General features: G+C 39.9%; 1 protein-coding gene across 3 annotated transcripts in view; it reads right to left on the bottom strand.

The window, feature by feature from the left end:
* The window catches only part of XPR1 (xenotropic and polytropic retrovirus receptor 1), a 192,670-nt gene that overhangs the window by 23,348 nt on the left and 150,672 nt on the right, over positions 1-18,650 (bottom strand). For all 3 annotated transcript variants that reach the window (XM_007668955.2, XM_029081248.1, XM_029081249.1), the window contains 7 exons: positions 16,587-16,736; positions 16,214-16,297; positions 13,395-13,476; positions 6,076-6,266; positions 5,691-5,867; positions 1,609-1,780; positions 163-357 (listed from right to left, as the gene is read on the bottom strand). In XM_007668955.2, coding sequence (XP_007667145.1) covers positions 163-357; positions 1,609-1,780; positions 5,691-5,867; positions 6,076-6,266; positions 13,395-13,476; positions 16,214-16,297; positions 16,587-16,736 — 1,051 coding nt within the window. The remainder of the gene's footprint in view (positions 1-162; positions 358-1,608; positions 1,781-5,690; positions 5,868-6,075; positions 6,267-13,394; positions 13,477-16,213; positions 16,298-16,586; positions 16,737-18,650) is intronic.

The following is an 18,650-nucleotide window of genomic DNA, read 5'->3' as shown; positions in this document are numbered from 1 at the left end:
ATAGCAACCTGGTTGAATTAGAACTGCATGCCTGCACACCACCCCAAAACTATTCCTTAAGTTTCAACACAGAAAAATCCACTCAACTACCAGGGTTAATAATACACCATAAGATTAAAGATTAGAGTCTTGAAAGGCTCTCTGCACTCTCTCTTTGAATACCTTTGTGAGTACTGTAAAGGGCGGCAAATGTCACCATAAAGAAAGTTGTGGAATATTTGCCGGCATTGACCAGGTGGGGAAAGGCCCTTTTGGTGTCTCGGTAGCGGCGCAGGCACTGGATGAACCGCAGCCAAGCAGGGATGCACTGGACAACGGCTCGCACTCCGTAGGAGTATTTGTTGCAGATGTCAGGTCCTATGAAGGAGAGGTCAAAGGAAAAAAACACACCACAGGTTTTATTGAAAAATTCAATTTTAACAGCCCACACTGTCTCATTCTTACATTGTTTTGTTTTTCATTCACTTCTTGGAACCAGGAAATGCAGTTTCCTAAAGCTAAGCAAACAATGGGGCAATGTGTCCAAATACTTCTTGTTCTCAGCAAAGCTTAACAGTCCCGAGACCACTACTGTCAACACCAGGACTACAAAAGTGGAACACGTACCTTGCCCTACGGCTTCTTACCATAGCCGTATGAGATGGGCAAATTTCTGGTGACTGTTCATTGATTTATGAGAACACAATGAGGGAGAGTACATTGGTTTTCCTCTAGTTTACCCTGCTGTTCCATCTGCCCAAAACTCTCCTCTGGGGCCAAACTTAGGGTGAATCTGGCAGCGAAGGGCATCTGTTGATCAGAGGAGGAACCAGCTGGCCTCATCACCCAGGTGTCTTGCTACCAGAGGCTTCTTGGCTGCCAATTGGTCATCACTAGTGAGTAGATGTTACCTCTCCTAATCCAAAAGAAGTCACATGCCAACACAGCCAGCATACTTGGCAAGAAATGAGAAGTCTAACAGAGGCCCAAACTATTTTACTTTGTGTCAACACGATGTGTTGCATGTTTAGGGGTGCTCAGCCTAACCCAAATAAACGTTTGTGTAAACCTAAATAGAACTCAATGAAGAAATGGCAGTGTTGGTTCTCACGGTACCCATGAGGGAGAAGAAAAACAGCACACTCAAATTAAAAGTTTACGATACTGGAAATATCCTTCAGTGGCTGGGCAAGAACTTTATCACAAGCTAGGTGGTGGGGCAAGAATTAGAAACACCTACTAACATTTGAGCAAAATACTCCTCTGACTCTAATCTCTATAAGCCTCTAAAGGACTTTATGACCAGGTCTCATCTTTACAGTATTCCTCATCAATATACCATTAGAAAGCAATATGGGAATGACAAGTGATTGTTTGGTTATCTACCAATTACAAAGTAATCACTAATGTATACTAGGAAAAGCCTTTTTTTAACAGTATGAAATGATTGGCAAATGATAATAAAATGAAATCATATTGTTCCAGATGAAGGCTGCCAAAAAGGAAGTATGCTAAAAGTGTTAAAGATACATTTTTCATATAACTAGATACATTATTCTCACATTAGAGTTCTCAGTTTTCATTCCCAATATTTCTTGGATTAAGTGTGGATACATGCTCTCACCCTACCTCCCATTTTTTCTGGCAACAGCCCCTTATCATCATCCCATTTGAGCTCAAAGCTGTAGAAGCAGATCATATATTCCAGGTCCATAAGTATCATTGCCAGGCTGTTCAGCTGATCGGCCAGCCAGAAATCAGCAAAGCCTACCTTATGGAAAGGGGCTGTGAACACCCGAAACTGGGAGGAGAAAAAACAAACATGGAAACATGAAAAATATTAATATATTAGGATAAAAGCAATGAGGGAGGGGGATAACACTTTTGAGTTAACTTGGAATATATAATGCTTCACCCAGATGCCTGCAAAAATTTTTTAATGAACTTTGATAAGAAAATAATACATTTTTAAATTTCTTGACTCAGAAGGATATGAAATCGGTTCACACGCCATTTTATTAGACTCTTTCTCTAGATGTGTCTTCTCTTTTTCTAAAACACAGAAGAGTTCTGATTTTCTCTTGGCTTCTTTTAAGAGGCCAAATTGACCTCAGACATCCCAGGATTCTCCTTTTGGGTGAGAATACAACATCTAATTCCTTTACTTTCTTCCTCTGGCCATGGTTCTCTGATTTACATTATCATTTTCCTGGGTTTCCTCTCTAATACCACCCAGCACCACTAAACAAGCTTGTTTCGGACATCTCGTTAGAACTGGCTATATGTTAACTGAATACTAGTGGGCAGGGTCATTACTGATCAAAAAATACTAAGAGATGCACTGCTACTGCTGCTTCTAATTCCCTGCCCCTGGGTGTGTAACACATTAGCCGCTGTCTCTCCAAATCCTAAATTCTAAATTTGTGTGGAAAGGCTAGGGGGAGGCTTAGTGAGATTCTCCTTTGAAAAGAACTGCACTATTTCTAATCTTACAAAGTTCACATATTGCATTTTGATCAGTATCACTACCTAGAATTACTTAAAGCTCTAACTGTCCATTGGAAACATTACTTTGATCTATTCCTGTGGTTCAAATCTAATGTCATTCAATTGTGAAAAGAATGTACAGAACTGAGCTTCAACTAGAAAGTAATTTGTAGCTTACAGGATGCCGACGATTTATGGAACCTTAGCTCTACTGCATACAAATCCTAAATCTGCATTTTTTCAAATGAATTTTACATTATCATTTTTCTTACAAGACCAGAGTTTAAATGAGACAGTGTAAGCCAGAACAAAATAAACAAATTAAGGGGAAAAGCTTTACGTGCAGGTAATTTCAGTTCACTTCAGCAGGGTCTACCTTTCCTTAAAAGTGCATTATGCTATATGAAAAGATACACATCTGGATTCAAATTGACTCTGAAGTGGGTGGGGGGGGGAGCAAGTGGGAAGAGGAGACAAAAGGTAGCATAGGCACTTCCATAATCATTTTATCAATCAATGGTTTTTACTTAGAGTTACATTTCTGTGTCTTGCATTTTAGCCTACCACAAATGGAGGGGAAAAGAAATGCTTTGGAATATAAAGTGTGTCTATATTAGACAGGTTTATATTAGAATGGCTACATAAAAAGGGTGACCTTTTCCTTCAAGGCTTCCCCCAAAATGGGGCCATAGGACAAATTAACAAACTATATTTTTCAATTAAAATAGGTCATAGGCTTCCCTTCTAAAAGGCAGCCAACAAAATCACTTCTGTTGTCTGCAATTATCACTATATTATTGACTCTATAAGATATTCCTGAGGTTTAACAGCTTTGTTAGGTCCAGTAATTTCATTGCTGTATAACCTCTGTTTTTCACCATCATTCCCATTATTCCAATAAAATCCCAGATCTATTAGCACACACACACAGCTGTTGTACTGCTTAACGTCAGACAAAATGTATAATCTGACTGCTAATAAACTGTTCAGGTTATTTGGTTTGAATGAATTACAGCTTATTATGTCAGGAAAGGGGGACCCATGGGGCAAATGCTCATTTACTACCTAATGGACTCTAATGTTTAGAATCCCTTCATTGTGATGCTTCCAAAATGGCAATGTCTTAGCCTTTCAATGTCCTGCTTTTATTAACTATACTAACCAAGCTTCATTTTAACAAATACTGCAGTTGCTTCCTGGTCTAGCAAGAGTTTCCTTGCTGCATCCAGGTCACGTGTATGGCAGAATATATTCTGCACATTGTATTCACTTTGGAAATAACACTGCTCCAAAATAATTTGCCTCAAGAGACTGAATTAAAAAGTAACATAATTACATAGAACTTGGGTATTATCCTTATACCTGTATGAACTTCCAAAATAGTTCTATAACCAAGGAGAAGCAATTTACAGCATGAGAGGGGCTTCATTATGATCATATTTTAAGACATATGGATAAGTTCTGTAACAAGAATTTTGAATAAAAAACAAAAAGGGAGAATGAGGTGGCTTCTGCTTTGCTAGTGAACAAGTTATACAAGGCTTAGCTTCCTCAAATAGATTCATTAGGGTGACTGACAATTTTAAACAAATGTTTATTTTGCTAAAAACTGAGAGAAAGAGAGAGGGAAGGAGGAAAGAAAGAGTAATAGTTGGGATGTGTAAGGGGAGGAAAACTGTGGGGAGGGGGAGGACATGGTCCTTCAATAATTAGTTACAGGATGGAGTGAATGTAGGTTCCTCTGCATCCAAAAATTGCCCCAGTGGCAGTAATGCAAGATCCTTTATATTTCAAGGTGAAAGGTCTGGTCCACCCACTAAATAACTTTAAATCTGATGCTTTTTCCTCCCAATTTAACTTTTATGATTTTGTAAATTTATGTAGTACTCTCAAGTAACAAGCCCCCTTTGACTGTATCTTAGAAATGATTACATGCAGCTCTCCCCACTCCTCTTCCATGATGAAGCTAGCTGATCATTAGAGGTGGTTGTGGATATACTTTTCAGTGAGCAGCCATAAGGAACGAGCATGTCTCGAGGTGTAGAAGAAAAATATTTTTAAAATATCAGGCCAGGTTCTTCCCTCAGTCTAGTTCTGTTTTTGTTAGTTATATAAAGGTGGTCATTAAAACCCAAATATAGACCATCAAAGAAAATGATATAGTTTCACAGAATATTTACACCCACATAAGTGGAAATGTCCCTACTAGGATTTGGAAAGAGATAGACACATTGATCTCTAGCGATAGAGTGGAGCGTCAGCACAGACTTCGACTACTGCCGTCAGGTCCAAAGCCACAGTTGCTCAAAGTTGGAGGCCAGGTATACCAGCCATACTGGTGGCTGTAATTTCTAGTCTTACCTGCTCCTGCTGGGCTTCTGCCAGAGGTGATAGGTCTGGGGAGAGAGTTGCAGTGACATAAGCTCTTCTTCTTACCGTCTACTGCCCCCAGCCCATGTTGGGCTCTCATCAAGAAGAGAAGCAATAGCAGCAGAAACAATGCTGCTTCTTCTCCCCTCAAGGCTCCTTGCTCGGGGTGGGGTGGGAGTAGAGGGAGAAGAGATGGAGGATGCACGTATGAGTGTCTGGAGGCTGGGCAATGTAAATAGCTAAGTTCCCTTATGTGTTCATACTGACACTGCTGGCAAATAGTCTGGCACAATGCATAAGGATAGCAACAAATGTCAAACCCATTTTAAAATCTGAGAACCACATAAAAGATCTATTTGGGAATCTAGTGAATACATTATTTTTCTTGGGGAATGGCATTGATTGCTATGCACTTAAGACACAAAACGCCTGCATACAAATAACAGAGGTGCATTCTATGGGATATAGCTATATGTGTATATAATAATAATAATAATAATAATAATAATAATAATGGCATATGTTACTACGTGCCAAGCACTGTACCAAGATCTTCTGAAATGTTGAATTACTGCAGGGCTCTAAGCGCTGGGGTGGCCCATACATAGTTAACCTTTCACATACACTTATATTTATGAAGTACATAGTCTGACTCTACAACCTGCAAAAATGCCAATCTTTACTCAGCTATTTTAAAAAGACTATATTAAGTATACATTATAATACAGGTTATATTCAACTTCTTACTTGGGAAGTGATCATCATAAATTTATAAAAGTATATGCACAATATTCTCCAGAAGCACTTAAAATTCACTATACCACGCCAAACTGTTCATCAGCTTGCAGACTTACCAAAAGTTTGAGTAGCCAAAACCTAGACTTGTAGTAAAGGGTCTTGGTGGGGTTAATGAGGAAGAGAATCATAAATCCATAGATGGCAAGTGGATACACCTGTATGGGGATGCCAAATGGAGCAAATATGCATGCCAGCAGACTCAGGCACCACAAAATCCCGAGGAATCCAGCAATCTGAGAAGTAAACAGGATGGGGAGGAGAGAGAAAGGCAGAAAAAGAAAGCTTGTTATATGCCTAAGTCATTTTTTCCAGTTAGAACTACATTTCATACATTGCCAACTTTGAAGGGAAAACTCCATTACAAGCCAAAGGTAGCTTTTCCTTAGAGAATTAGAAGTAGATAAAGCATTACAAAGAAGTTGTGTATCTTGCTTTGTTTACCTCAAAAAGATGCTGATGTGATAAATTGCTACGGGGATTGAGTTCAAAGATGAGCACATGATTCACACCGGCCTGCCTCCAACCATAGGTGTTGATGCCCAGGAGAAAAAGAAATTCAATCAGGAGAAAGCCGCCTCGGTAGATTCTTACTAGGGGCCACACTGACTGTTCTTTGTGAATCTTAACTGTACCTGAAAGATATTGATTTCATCTGTTAGGAATACAATACCAACCTGAACTTTTTCTGCTTCTAGATACTATCTCTCTGGCAAAGAAAATTTGGGAACATGCTGCAAACCACATAGTCAGGGAACTACAATATAGATCACACCAAGTTCAGGTTTTGGCCACTCCATTTATATGACCACCCCAGGCTTATGCCTGTCACTGTTCGTTGACTTTCCCGGCACACTTACCCTGGCCCTCATTGGGCCCGAACTCACTCCCCCCTAGTTTCCATGCATGCCCTCCACCCACCACACACCAGTGTGATTCTGTTGTTTGTTTTAACTTTAAATCACCACAACTGCTGCTGAACAGCTGCCTGTCTCACATCCCTCTACCCTCCCTTTTCCATATGTAGCCCCACCATGCTACCCTGGCCGAAGCTTCAGGAAAAAGGAGGGGGGTGGGTTGGTAGGGGTCAGAAGTTCCGGCCTCCTCCCTCCATTCTGCCCTAAGGGCTTTAGCTGGGAGAGAATGGAAAAGGCAGGAAAGAAAGGCAGGAAAGTCACGAAGGACAAGGGAGCAGGAGGGAGTTTCTGTACAATTTTTACTTTCCTACTAGTTCTTAGCCGTCAGGTCGGGGTGCGTTCAGGAACTGACCCTAACCAATTGCATGTAAATCTATGGGAAAATGTATCCCATGATACAATTATACTTTCAAGTTAAGTCACCCAGTCAAGGGGTACATGTGTATTCACAAAACCATTATCTTCTAGTTGATAACTGAAAGGACCGCTAGACAGTAAGATCTTCTGAAATGCTGAATTACTGCAGGGCCCTAAATCAGACACCTGATTGAAATTAACAATTGGAAATTGTAAACAGGAAACCTCACAGACTCTTGAAAGCTGCTCTTGAGGGTTGCTTTTCTTCCTCTTCCCTTCCAAACCCCCTCTTTCTCCTAACTTTCCCACCACAGTTAATGACACCTCTTTCCTCATCCCAGAAGTTCACAACCTCGTTGTCATCTTCAACTCACTGTCTTTTGATTCTCAGATTAGACTGCTGCTACCTCCTGCCAGTTTTCCCTCCCCAGTGTTTCCTGAATCTATCCCATACTCTCCACCCAAGATGGCCTAGTGGAGAGAGCAGGGGCCTGGGAGTCAGAAGACCTGGGTTCTAATTCCCATCTGCCACTTGTCTGCTGTGAGACCTTGGGCACGTCTCTTGACTTATCTGTGCCTCAGTTACCTCATCTGATAAATGAGGACTAAGACTATGAGCCCCATGTAGTACAGGGACTGTGTCCAACCCAATTTGCTTATATCCACCCCAGCACTTAGTACAGTGCATGGCACATATTAAGTGCTCAATGCCACAATTCTTCTTCTTATTATTATTACCACTCTATTTCAAGCTCTCCTCTCCCAATGCACTATTGATTCAGTCTCGTTACTGGTCTTCCTGCATCCAACCTCTCCCTTCATTAATTTATACTTCACTTTTGCCTTTATCATTTTCTACTGTTTGGCGTACATCTCCTCCTCGAAGAACTCTACTGGCCATCCATTTCTCTCTTTGCCAAACAAACATTTAGTCCTTGGTTTCGAGGATGTCCATCAACTGGCTCCTTTACTATCTGCTCTCTCCCCTACTCCCCAGCTCCCAAACTTAGTCCCTCCCAAACTAACCTGATTGTCATATCTTACTTAATTTCCCTGCCTCCCCCTCTTTCCTCCCCCTTCTTTCTCCTGCCTGGAACTTCCTCCCCTTTCAAATTCCCCAGACCACAGCTTTCCCCATCTTCAAAGAGAATCTAAAATCCAATCTCCTCCAGTAAACATCCTGAATTAATTTTCCTCACCCCAGATCCTATCATCTCAACAGCCCACCCTTTGGCTCTTATTTATATATTGCTTAACATTCTCTTCTCATTTATTCGCTTATTCATCTATTGATCTTTCTATACTCTTTCTATTGGCAGCTCTCTTTGTATTCTTCTGCTCCCACTACTTGTAAATAATATGGGTCTGTCCACCTCTCCAACTTGATTGTCAACTCATTGAGGGCAGGTACCGTAACCCTAACCCTAATTAGGTAATTCACCTAATTTTTTTTTTTATTTTTATTATACACTCCCAAACACAGGTCAGAACTCTGCAAACACACTTGATGGTTTAATAAAAACTACTGGTTGATTCATGAAAAAAATGGTAGAGTAAACCAAACAAAATGTGCCATAGTTCATCTCAGACTGTTATATTTCCTTTAGAAAATCTGGCCAGAAGCTTATTTAAAAATTTTCTAAGTTCTTTCACCACATTTCAAATGAGAATATTCAATTACTACAATTTAGAAAGCAATTAGGGGTGCTGATCATGTGTGTGGATCACTAAACTGCTTCTTTTTCTTTTCTCCCTCTTGTTCTCCTCTCTCAATCAGCTACTAAAATTGATGGATAATAAAATTGAATGTATATAAGGTATTTTAATTCACTGAATTGACAAGAAATCTGGCTGATTAAATTAGATTCTTACACAATCCTATCTTGGAAGAGCAGAAGGAAAAGGGTTAAAACTGGGGAAAAATAGAGCCTTTGATATGCCACTCAAGAAACAGTTCAAGGTGACAAAGGTGAGGGACCTGCGAGGTCACAGCATATGAATTTGCTCAAGACTAGCATTTCTGGGGAGTCAGAGGTGAGTTTGAAAGGTTGGACAAATGAATGTCTAGAAAAATGTGTTCTGCCTAATAACATCTGACACGGAGTGAAGATGTCTTCTCCACGCAGAAATGGAGTTTGAAATATACAAATAAAGCATAACATTGAAAGCATTAGTGGAATGTTAGGGCTCAGACTCGTCAGCCACCACTTTAGGGATCAGACTTGCAACCCCAACTCTCTAGACAGGCTCATTTGTTTGGTGTCAGTGGTTTCAGATGCCAATATATAATATAATATTACAAAAGCAAAACAACATTTCAGGAATGCCTGGGTGGATACTCTAAACCAAAGTAGAATCCAAAGCAAGTCAGTGATAAAGAAGCTACTGATTCTATTACAAACATCTCTCAATTAGCTGAAGAAATATGAGGACAGAGATATCCAAATATTTGTGATCTCTGAGGCTCATTGTAATCAATAACACCAACTTTCTCCTCTAGTCTATAGTTTTGGAGAACTGCTGCTCAAATAACAAAAAGACAATAATGGGAATTTCAGTCTCCTTTGATTTCTTCTTGTGGAAATTTTAAGAAGCAGTTGAGATTGTGAAAGTCAGGCACCCTGCTGAAAAAGCAGAAAAAAAGCTTTGATAATCAGCAAAATGGCTTTCAACATTTAAAACTTTTATCAGAAGCATAGCCCACTTTACCATTAGAGAGAGACTATGCTGACGGATGAGCTCTGGACCCAAGAGTCAGGAGCTTTAAAATTCTCAAGAATTAAGAGGAGGGTGATATATAAAACATGGAATCTTCATAAGGATCAACAATTTTCAGAGGAATGCATCAGGTTGGGTGAATTTGGAAATCAATTCTTCGCTGAATTGATATTAATTTGCCAATAAAATATCTGGAAATGTGACATGAATTTTTCTTAGCTATATCTACGTTAATGGCTTAGGTGTCACCATCAGTCACTCAATCGTACTGAATAATGACTATGGTAGTTGTTAAGTGCTTAGTATGTGCCAAGCACTGTACTAAGCGCTGGGTTCACAAGGAGAAATTGAAGGAGAATGAAAATCCCATTATCGTCTTTTGATTACTTGAGCAGCAGTTCTCCAAAACTACAGAGGAGAAAGTTGGCACTGTTGATTACAATGAGCCATGGAGATCACAAATATTTGGATATCTCTGTCCCCCTATTACTTCAGCTAATTGAAGGGTGTTTGTAATAGAATCAGTAGCTTCTTTATCACTGACTTGCACTGGATTCTGCACTGGGGTGGATACGGACAAATTGGGTTGGACATAGTCCCTGTTCCTCTTGGGATTCACAGTCTTAATCCCCATTTTACAGATCAGGTAACCGAGGCCCAGAAAAGTGACTTGCCTGAGGTCATACAGCAGTCATGTGCTGGAATCGGGATTAGAGTGCTTACTGTGTATAATACAGTATAACAGACCAATTCCTTGCCTACAGCCAGTTTACAGTCTGTAGCGGGAGATACATTAATATATATGTCTATACTTACTAAGCACAATATACCTGTTAACTAAATCTCCAAAGTTGGGGCACTTAGACTCATCTTCCGGCAGAAACGATCTGGGCATGTCACTCCCCTTCTTAAACAACTCCAGTGGTTGCCTATCGACCTCCGCTCCAAACAAAAACTCCTCACTCTAGGCTTCAAGGCTCTCCATCACCTTGCCCCTTCCTACCTCTCCTCCCTTCTCTCTACCGCCCACCCCGCATGCTCCGCTCCTCTGCTGCCCACCTCCTCACCGTCCCTCGGTCTCGCCTATCCCGCCGTCGACCCCTGGGTCACGTCCTCCCGCGGTCCTGGAACGCCCTCCCTCCTCACCTCTGCCAAACTGATTCTCTTTCCCTCTTCAAAACCCTACTTAAAAATCACCTCCTCCAAGAGGCGTTCCCAGACTGAGCTCCTCTTCCCCCTCTACTCCCTCTGCCATCCCCCCTTTACCTCTCCGCAGCTAAAGCCTCATTTTCCCCTTTTCCCTCTGCTCCTCCACCTCTCCCTTCCCATCCCCACAGCACTGTACTCGTCTGCTCAACTGTATATATTTTCGTTACCCTATTTATTTTGTTAATGAATTGTACATCGCCTTGATTCTATTTAGTTGCCATTGTTTTTACGAGATGTTCTTCCCCTTGACGCTGTTTATTCCCACTGTTCTTGTCTGTCCGTCTCCCCCGATTAGACTGTAAGCCCGTCAAACGGCAGGGACTGTCTCTATCTGTTGCCGACTTGTTCATCCCAAGCGCTTAGTACAGTGCTCTGCACATAGTAAGCGCTCAATAAATAAATACTATTGAATATTAAAAGATAGTGGGATATCAGACTAGAGAATGGAATACATTAGTTTTGTGGGTTAAGAAAGGGTGAAAGAGTAAACACAGTGAGAAGCAGCGTGGTCTTGTGGTTAGAGCACAGGCCTGGGGTTCAGAAGGACTTAGGTTCTAATCCTGCACTTCACCACTTGTCTGCTGTGTGACCTTAGGCAAGTCACTTTAACATCTCTGTGCATCAGTTATCTCATCTGTAAAATGGGGATTCATACTGGGAGCCCAGTGTGGGATGTGGACTGTGCTTAACTTGGTTATAACTTGTATTTACCCCAGTGCTTAGAACAGTGCCTGGCACATAGTAAGCGCTTTACAAATACCATTAAAACAAAACAAAAAAAGAACGACATACCCCCGAGAAGACTTCTATTTATTAGCATTTCTGTAGCCTGTCAATTACCGGTTATATTTATAGATCTGGGGGGATATAACACACAGACCATATTTTCTGAAAATAAAACATCTATGATAAGGATGGCACCTGCAGTAGGATGAAATATGCTTTTGGGGGCATTAATGTTTCCCTCAAGTAAATCTTGGAAGACAAACAGAAAAAAGATGAAATGCAAAATGAGACACAAGATAACTAAGATAACCAAAATGTCTAACAGGCTTCTCCGATGCTGAAGCAGGGTCATACTGTATCATGTATTAGCCCCAATCTTCCTCTCCATGAGGAAGATTGCATCTATGACATATCGGTCTCTGAAATTCAAGTAAACTGAAGTCTAGCAATTTCTCTTCAAAGTCCATGTTAGAACAAGTATCAAATCACTATAGCACAGATTCCGAGTAGGTTACCAAAGGGGTCATTCAATAAAAACTAATTAATTTACACACTTGCCAAGGAGATTTCATTTTTATCATTTAAAAAAAAGTCAGCATGTGAATTTTAGAGAAACCGTGAAAATCAGGTCATGTCCCCTTGTGAAATAGCACCAATTATACACATCATTTTTGATGCAAATGTTGGAGGATGAGAATCATGCTTGGGCATTCATTACTATTCTTGTGTTAATTTCCCAATCTCAACAGACGTGCCTTTTCCACACACAATGGAAGATATATATACACATATGCAGCATACTCACAATCTCACAGAGTTCAAATAAGCAAGCTTATAGAAATGCAAATGCAAAAAGCTAAATGCATAAACATATGTATTAAAATACTGCCTCCACACATATACACAGTAGCAGTTCTACTCCATATCCATTAAAGAAAGGCAAAAAGCTGTGTCCTCAATCATCAGATTCTGCAGGGCAGATGGAACATCAGGAGGATGACCTGATTATTCAAACATCTTTTCGGCCAAATATTTGACCGATCTCTAGCACAATAGGAGGGTACTGATTTTTTTTTCTTAGCTGTTTCCATATGCATGATTTAAATATTCTTGTTGGAAATCAAAAATGCAATTTTCACATCTGAATAAAGAATTTAATTTTTTCAAGCTAGAACAGCTAATCTATTTTAGGAATCCAGGACTAGGACTCCAGCTAGGAGTTCCTACACTACATATTTAATAAATACACTTAATCCGTACTAAAAGGATAGAATGAGATAAAACCCTACCATCTTAGGTTAGGTCTGCGGAAACTGGGCAGAACTAAAATTACTGAAATTTCAAAACGAAAACTGGAAAAATAATTTAAAAATAATTTAGAATCAAGGTTCGCATTATCCCTTCAATTTTGACAGCTTGACTCCAAATGCAAGAGAGAACACAATTAACATTCTACTAGCACAAGAACTCAGTCCAAGAACCTTACAAATGGAAAGTGGGTACAGAATAAGTTGTGAATGTGATAAAAGCTCTTGGGAAATTTCATTGTCTAAACACCCTCAGGGTCAAAACTGAACCAGAAGATAAAAATGAATTCTGGGATGTAGAAATTGCTGAATTTTATTAAAGCTTACAATGAAAAGAATTCACCTGCAAAAAAGCTATGTTTCAAAGAGATAAATGCACAGAAAATGAAAAGTGTCCAGTCATTAATGAATGTAACCATAAGCTGGTAGCTGGGTTGGGTTTCCTTTCTGACAGTTTAGCGAACTGCATCTTATCTGGTGTTTAGAGCAATAAAAAATGATGAAGCTACTCAAAGTTGGAGATTCTCACCTGCAAGCACAAGCGCAATGTTCAGCACAATGAATATTCCACAGAACAGGCCCACCCGGAAAGTAGTCCATGCTGGTGCAGGCTGTGGACAGAACAGTGATATTTCCGGTCAAAGAAAGCCTGGCTTTAAAAATCTAAAAAAGGACTTACCTCGTCAGACACTGAATTGAATTCTAAAAAATCCACAAACCAAAATCTCATAATATGGAAACTTGGTTGCTAGGTGCCTCAGGACAGTTTCAAATGTCAAGTTCAAAATTAATGTCAAGAGCTTTATCCCCAGGCACTACCTTGCATAAACTCTGAAATTATTCATTTCTTATTAAAAAAGAAATTTAAGATGCCAAGTCCACTTGGCTTGGACTAACATCCATTTCTGATCTGTGTAATATTTGAGACACAGGTAGTCTTTAGTAGAAATTCATGATTCTTTAAAAATTTTAAAGATGGTCTCCCCATCTAGACTGTATGCTTTTTGTGGGCAAGGAATCCATCTACTAACTCTGTTATACCATACCTTGCCAAGCATCTAGTACAGTGCTTCGTAAACAGTAAGTGCTCAATAAATACGATTAATTAAAATAATAATCTGAGAAGTGGGCTATCATTTTTTTGCTAGGCAATGACATCATCATATGGGTAGTGAAGGGTCCTAAAAAGTCACCAATCAAGATTGACAGGAGATTGAATTTGACAAGCTTTTGTTTTGAATCAAATATTTTCTCCATTCCCTACCAAGAGGCATTGAATCCTTTAATAACCTTTTTTTTTTTTAATTTCCATAACCAGAAGTGTAACCACCACCTCTGGGGAGAGGCATCATTTTTCCAGGGGATTTACTCTCTCCTGCTTCCTTCCTTCTTAGACTGATGGGATAAGGAACTATTTCCAACATATTGAACTAGTATCTACCCCAGCACTTGGAACACACAGTATGTGCTTAACAGATACCATAATAGTCTACCTTCAAATTCATGCTGAGGGTGAGAACCACTAAAATGATCATTGTTGTCAACAATTGGGAAGAATACACAATTTGTTAGGTGTGATAGACCCAAAAATAATTTACAGATAAGAGGAAGATGGAAAAGGAAATATGTGTTTAAGATTAATTTTTAAATTTTTAATGGTTTTTGTAACATGCTTACTACGTGCCAAAGACTGTTTTACGCTCTGGGGTAGGTATGAGTTAATTAGGTTGGGCACAGTCCCTGGCTCACATGGGTCTCATATTAAGTAGGAGGGAGTAGTACAGCGCAAGGAGAACAGGTATCTCCATTTACAATTTTACAATCTGAGGCACAGAGAAGTGAAGTGACTTGCCCAACATCATACAGCAAGCAAGTGGCAGAGCCAAGGTTAGAAGCCAGGTCCTTCTCACAATCAGGCCCGTGTTCTATCGACTGGGCCATATTCCTTTTCATACACATTATGTAAACTATTAAGTAACAGGGTATGAAGATATGTACAAAAGCACTATGGGTTGCTGTGAGTAAACAAATGCATAGGTACTGCAGAATAGTAATGATAATTGTAGCAATGGGTAAGCGCTTACAACGTGTCAAGCGCTAATCAAGTCAGATCCAGTCCGTCCCACGTGAGGCTCACCGACTAAGTAGGAGGGGAGGACAGGCATTGAATCCTGAAGAAACTGGGGTCTAGAGAAGTTAAGTGACTTGCCCATGGTCATGCAGCAGGCAGGTGGCAGAGCCAGGATTAGAAGTCAGATGCCATGACTCCCAGGCCTGTACTCTTTCCACTAAGCCACACTGCTTCTGCTTCAGCAGATCAATTAATCATATTTATTGGGCACTTTCTATGTGCAGAACGCTGTATGGTGTGCTTGGGAGAGTACGACAGAATTAGCAGACACATTCCCTATCCAGAATGAGCTCCCGGTCTAGAGGGAGAGGCAGACATTAATATGAATAAATAATTTATAATGTACAATTTAAAGAGATGTACATAAATGCTGTGGGATCAGGAGTGGGCCAAATATCAAGCATCCAATGGATCCAAATGCATAGATGACGCAGAAGGGAGAGCGAGCCAGGGAAAAGAAGGCTTAATAGGGGAAGGCCTCTTGGAGGAGATGGGACCTTAGTAATACTCTAAAGGTGGAGAAAGTGGTGGTCTGGCATATATGGATGGGGAGGGAGTACAAGACTAGAGGGAGGACGTGGGAAAGGAGTTGGCGGTGAGTTTGACGAGAATGGGACATAGTAAATAAGCTGGCGCTAGAGGAATTGAGTGTGAGGGCTGGTGAGTGTGATCAGCGAGGTGAAATAGGATGGGACAAGTTGATTGAGTACTTTAGAACCAAAAGTAAGGAGTTTCTGTTTGATGCGGAGGTGGATGGACAGTCATTGGAAGTTCCTGAAGAATGAGGAGACATGAACTGAACGTTTTTCTTGATAAATAATTCGCGCAGCAGAGTGAAGTATGGATTGGAGTGGGGAGAGTCAGGAGACCGGGAAGACAGTCAGGAAGCATGTGCAGTAGTCAAGGCAAGAAAGGATAAGTGCTTGGATCAGCACGGTAGCAGTGTGGATGGAGAGTAAAGGGCAGATTTTAGCAATGTTGTGAAGGTAGAACAGACAGGATCTGCTGGTGTATATCTGCTGCTGGTCTGGCACAAAGTAAATGCTTAACAATTACCAATAAAAAAAGTGTTTCTAGCACAATAAGTATGTAATACTATTACTTCTATTGCTACTTAGATGAAAGATGGAATTCATATAAAAAGTCTGCTGGGGAAATTCAGTGCACCGATAGGGCATTCATCTGAAAGAAGGTGAACCCTGGAATAAATCCGTTACCTGAGCTGCTCCGAGAGGTGGTACACGTAAGCGTTTCATTGCCTTTTGCCTGTCTCCATCTTCAAGTTCATTGGTCACCACCGCCTAAAAAAATAAGATAAATTTTACATGAAATTTAGCCTACTCAGCAAGGGTCACACAAACAATATCATGAGGCATCTCTAAGAAATGTAGTAATTTTTGACGTTCTCTGAGTAAAAGTTAACTGGCAGAGCAAATTAACACAGAAGAAAACACCAAGTAGTTAAAGCTGAAAAGAAATGGAAATCAAGGACTCACTAGTTAGCAGAGTAGGGAAAGGGAGGAGGCAAACCATTTTATCAAGGAACAGAAAGAACTGGGTTTGGAAATTAAAAAGGCAAAATCAAAGTACCTCAGTTTCAGAGATGAGCTGGTTGATTTTCTTGCAGGTGTAAAACGGTGCCACCTCCACATGGGCCACTCGCCAATCTGCTCCTCGGGATGTCTCGAGGATCTTATCATGCTTTTTCAGGATTTTTCGGAACCCTGTGAAATTTAAATTCTAGAAAGAGAGAGAAGACAATCATTTTTTTTTAGCTCATCTAAGAAGAAGAGAGTAAAATTCACATTCTATTTCTCAGCTTATGATAGTCGGGCAAGGGAAGGTATCTGCTAATTCTGTTGTATTGTGCTTACCCAAAAGCTTAGTACAGCACTCTGTGCATAGTAAGTGCTCAATAAATATTAATAATTGACTGAGTGGTACTCTACAGCCTCTAGACTATAATCTTGTTGTAGGCAGGGAACATGTCTACCAACTCTGTTGTATTGTACTCTCCCAAGTATTTAGTACAGTGTCTGTACATAGTAAGCGTTTAAATACCACTAATACAGCTAAAAATTCTAGTATACACGAAGACTTAAAGGAATTCCTGTGACTTCCTTTCTCTGTCTGATTATTAATTTATTCCCTCCTCTTGACCTTGAAAAATTGCACTGTTAATACAAAGGAGGGCTGAGTTTTGAATAGTGGACTCTTCCTACCCATCTCAGCAATTTTATCAAATACTGAGCTCTAAATATGGCACTAATTCTCTCTAAGATTCATTTATATTATTTATATTAAGAAAAAAATTTTAGAAAATGATTTGACCTGAATTTATTTGCTAAGATATTTATTTCTTACTAGAACATAAGCAAGGTCCTATTAGGCCAGACCTGTCATCCACTCAGCCCAGCACTCTGTCTCTTACAGAAGTAGCAGGATGTTTGTGATAGACATACTTCTTGACATCCATCCTCATGTTTAGTGATGTTTTCAAACATTCCTTACTTTTTTGTCTAATAATCATCAAAGGTGGAACTACTATCAAGAATCTATACAAAACCTTCTTAAACTCCTAATTCTTCTACTTGTTTCTCAAATATCCCTAACTTTTTCCTCTTGTAACCTATTTCTGATTCTGTATATTTACAGATTTCCTTTAGTTTTTACAGTATTTGTTCAGTGCTTATTATGTGCTAGGAACTGGTGTAGATACAAGATAATCAGGTGGGACACAGACTCTCCTTCATTGGGTCCACAGTAGTAATCCCCATTTTACAAATGAGGTAACAGGCCCAGAGAAGTTAAGTGATTTGCCCAAGGTCACACAGCAGACAAGTGGTAGAGTTGGGATTAGGAACCAGGTCTTCTGTCTGTTGCTGCTATTTTGCCTTTCACTACTTCCTGTGGTAACAAATTCCACAAGCTTACCATTCATTGTAGGCTGTTTCTAGGAGCAGATTTATCTAACCAGGATACTGCATTTCAATGCATTCTCTAAATCTTCCTATTCACATTATATCCAAATTTTAAAGAAACGAAAAGAGGAAGAGTAGCAGGATTCTGTTGAAAATTTCCAACTTTAATTCAAAAGAATGGATTAATCTTGTATCTATCCCTGGCCTTAGTATAATGCCTGCCACACAGTAACTGCTTAATACCATAACTATTTCTCTTCCTTCTCCTCCTCCTCCTACTAATAATGAGGAAAAAAAACTACAGGAATGACCAACCACAGTTTGCGGTAAGTTACTCCTTGTTTTTTGGAAGGATTGAAATTTGATGTGCAGCTCATTACAGTGGCTATTAGAGTCTGCTGAGAAATAATAAAGTATGCAATTTAGCAAGGAGGCATCATAAAACTATTCAAAGAGGTGAGTGGTGAAAACTGCAGTGCCATTTCACTGAAGACAGCTAATAATTATATGGATAAAGCAGATTTGGATTTCATTAATTTGTTGTTATATTAACATTTTAACAAAGGGGATTTCAGGGCAAAAGAATCCACTTTTCCCATCGGACTCCATTTGGAATCATAAACAGACTAACATACTGCAAAAAGGAAGAGAGTACAGGAGGTGGAAAGAGAATAGAAAATGGATGCGAAAATTCAATGCATTAACATTCCACAGTAATGCTGCCATGAGGCTT

The sequence above is a fragment of the Ornithorhynchus anatinus genome, chromosome 16 (genome assembly GCF_004115215.2).
Source record: "Ornithorhynchus anatinus isolate Pmale09 chromosome 16, mOrnAna1.pri.v4, whole genome shotgun sequence".
Lineage (NCBI taxonomy): Eukaryota > Metazoa > Chordata > Mammalia > Monotremata > Ornithorhynchidae > Ornithorhynchus > Ornithorhynchus anatinus.
Note: the sequence above shows the minus strand (reverse complement) of the source record. Positions and strands in the feature narration are given on the sequence as shown.